The following is a 2,212-nucleotide window of genomic DNA, read 5'->3' on the forward strand; positions in this document are numbered from 1 at the left end:
AATAATGCAAGGGCCAACTGACAGAATTAGTAATAAGATAATGAGGGGCCCCGTAAGGGTGGATATTAAGGTTGTAAACCAAGGGGAACGGGTGAACCATCGTTCAAACCAGCCCTGTTGGGATTCAGAGTCCCTTTTTCTTTGGGCTAATCTTTCCCTTAGCTTGTCCATTGTTTCTCTGACCACCCCGGTATGGTCGGCATAAAAGCAGCATTCTTCTTTTAAGGCTGCACATAATCCTCCTTCTTTTCCTGAGTTTCTCTTTTATTAAAAATCTTTTCTGCCTCCTTTAATAAATCCTGCAAGGAGAAATCTTGTAGGTTCTCCAAACGCTGCAACTTGTTCCTAATATCTGGAGCCGACTGCCAAATGAATGTCATGGAGACATTTCCTCTCTGTTCGTCACTATTTGGGTCAAAAGGCATATACCTGCGGTAAGCTTCCTTAAGCCTTTCTAGGAAGGCGGTTGGAGATTCCTCCTTTCCTTGAGTCACCTGTCTTACCTGGGCCAAATTAGTGGGGCGTCGCCCTGCATTATGGAGGCCTGCTATAAGTAACTGGCGGTAAAGACGTAGGTGGGTCCTACCTGCAGCTGTATTGAAGTCCCAGTCAGGGCGAGTCAGAGGGAAGGTTTCGTCTATCACGTTAGGAAGTTGTGTGGGCCTTCCGTCATCCCCTGGGACATTCTTTCTGGCCTCTAAAAAGACCCTCTGTCTCTCCTCTGTGGTGAGGAGAGCCTGCAAGAGCTGCTGGCAATCGTCCCAAGTAGGCTGATGTGTAACTAAGATAGATTCAATTAAGGCGGTTAGGGCCATAGGGTCCTGTGAGAAAGAAGGGTTATGAGACTTCCAGTTATATAGGTCGGATGCAGAGAAGGGCCAATATTGGAGGCTCCCTGGTTCCCTCCCTTGGCGCAAGGGAAAGAGCTTAGAAGTCTCCCCTTGTTCTGGTCTCTGCCGGCCTCTAACTCTGCCGGCGATTGGAGATGGATGATCTGATTCCCCCATGGGGCCGGATGCTGGCCTAGGAGGATGATAAGGTGGAGGGTCCTCGGTTAGGAGGTCTATCAAAGGGGATTCCTCGGGAGGGAGGACCTGCCTGGGGCGTCGCAGAGAGGAATCGTTGTTGGACGAGGGAGATTCAGTAGGGACTATAGGGTAAAGGTTGGAAGAGGTGGGTGGTTTGGAGGGGTCAGTGGGAGTTTGTCTGGGGCGTGGAGTCGGTATCGGTGGGGTGGAGCGAGCTGGGTGAGGGGTTGGAGGCGGCGGGGGCGGCGCCGAAGGGCTTAAGGGAGGGCAAGGGGGAACAAAGGGAGAGACCCACGAAGGGGGCTCTTTGACCAGGCTTTCCCAGACTACGATGTAAGGTGCTTGGTCTCGATGTCCCTGTTCAAAGATTCGCCCTTTGACCTGCAAGATAATATTGATGTTAAAAGTTCCTTCTGCAGGCCATTCAACCTTGAAGGTGGGCCATTCAGAGGTGCAGAGAGCCTGCCATTTACTCTTCTTAATCTCCACTGATAAGTTGTTGGCTCGGATCCGAACATCTTTCCAGTGACCTAGAGTGAGGCTCAGAGGGGTTGTGAGAGTCTGCCCCATTTTAGACTCAAAAAATACACCAAGGACAATGAACAGCACGCACAAAACAATCAACAAAAAGGTCGCTGCGCGGTTTCGGTATGCTACCGAAAGCAAGGTTTCCATCGGCCCAGAGGAGCCTCGAGATCTCCCTGCGGTGGACAAATTCTGTCCAGGGCCGAGGGGTTCCTCTGGAACGGACAAACGAATATATCCCTCGGACAAATGAGGGGCTCCAAAAAATTGGGCCCCTCGACACCCTGGAGCGTCCCCCAGGGTTGGCAGGGGAGAAGTCCGAGCTCGTCAGCTCCTTCTCAAGCTGCCTACAAATACAATCCAACAACGCACGCTGTTGTACAGACACTATACCGCTACCCGCAGTATAGGTCAAACAGAGGCCTCACAAGACTAGAGACAAACAAGAACACGAGACTGGATACAAACGAGAACATGAGACAGGAGACAAGAATGCTGGCCAGCTTACCTCCCGGTGGGAGTCAGTTGGATCCGTGGGCAGGAGTCCGATGGTCTCGGTGGGACCTCCAAATGAAAGACCCGTGGATCCCCTTACCCAAGAATCCAACACTGCCACTGGATGCAAACAGCAAGAGGTTTATTGTCACGCAGGTACCGGC

At 51.7% G+C, this 2,212-nt stretch overlaps 1 protein-coding gene across 1 annotated transcript; it reads right to left on the minus strand.

Annotated features, from left to right (window-relative positions):
- Window positions 1-221: 221 nt before the first annotated feature.
- Window positions 222-1,598, minus strand: LOC123388110 (inverted formin-2-like). Its single transcript, XM_045067219.1, has one exon. It carries the CDS (start codon window positions 1,596-1,598, stop codon window positions 222-224), a length of 1,377 nt encoding a protein of 458 aa, XP_044923154.1.
- Window positions 1,599-2,212: the final 614 nt, after the last annotated feature.

The sequence above is a fragment of the Mustela putorius genome, unplaced genomic scaffold (genome assembly GCF_011764305.1).
Source record: "Mustela putorius furo isolate JIRA1106 unplaced genomic scaffold, ASM1176430v1.1 tig00003875_pilon_pilon_pilon, whole genome shotgun sequence".
NCBI classification, from domain to species: domain Eukaryota; kingdom Metazoa; phylum Chordata; class Mammalia; order Carnivora; family Mustelidae; genus Mustela; species Mustela putorius.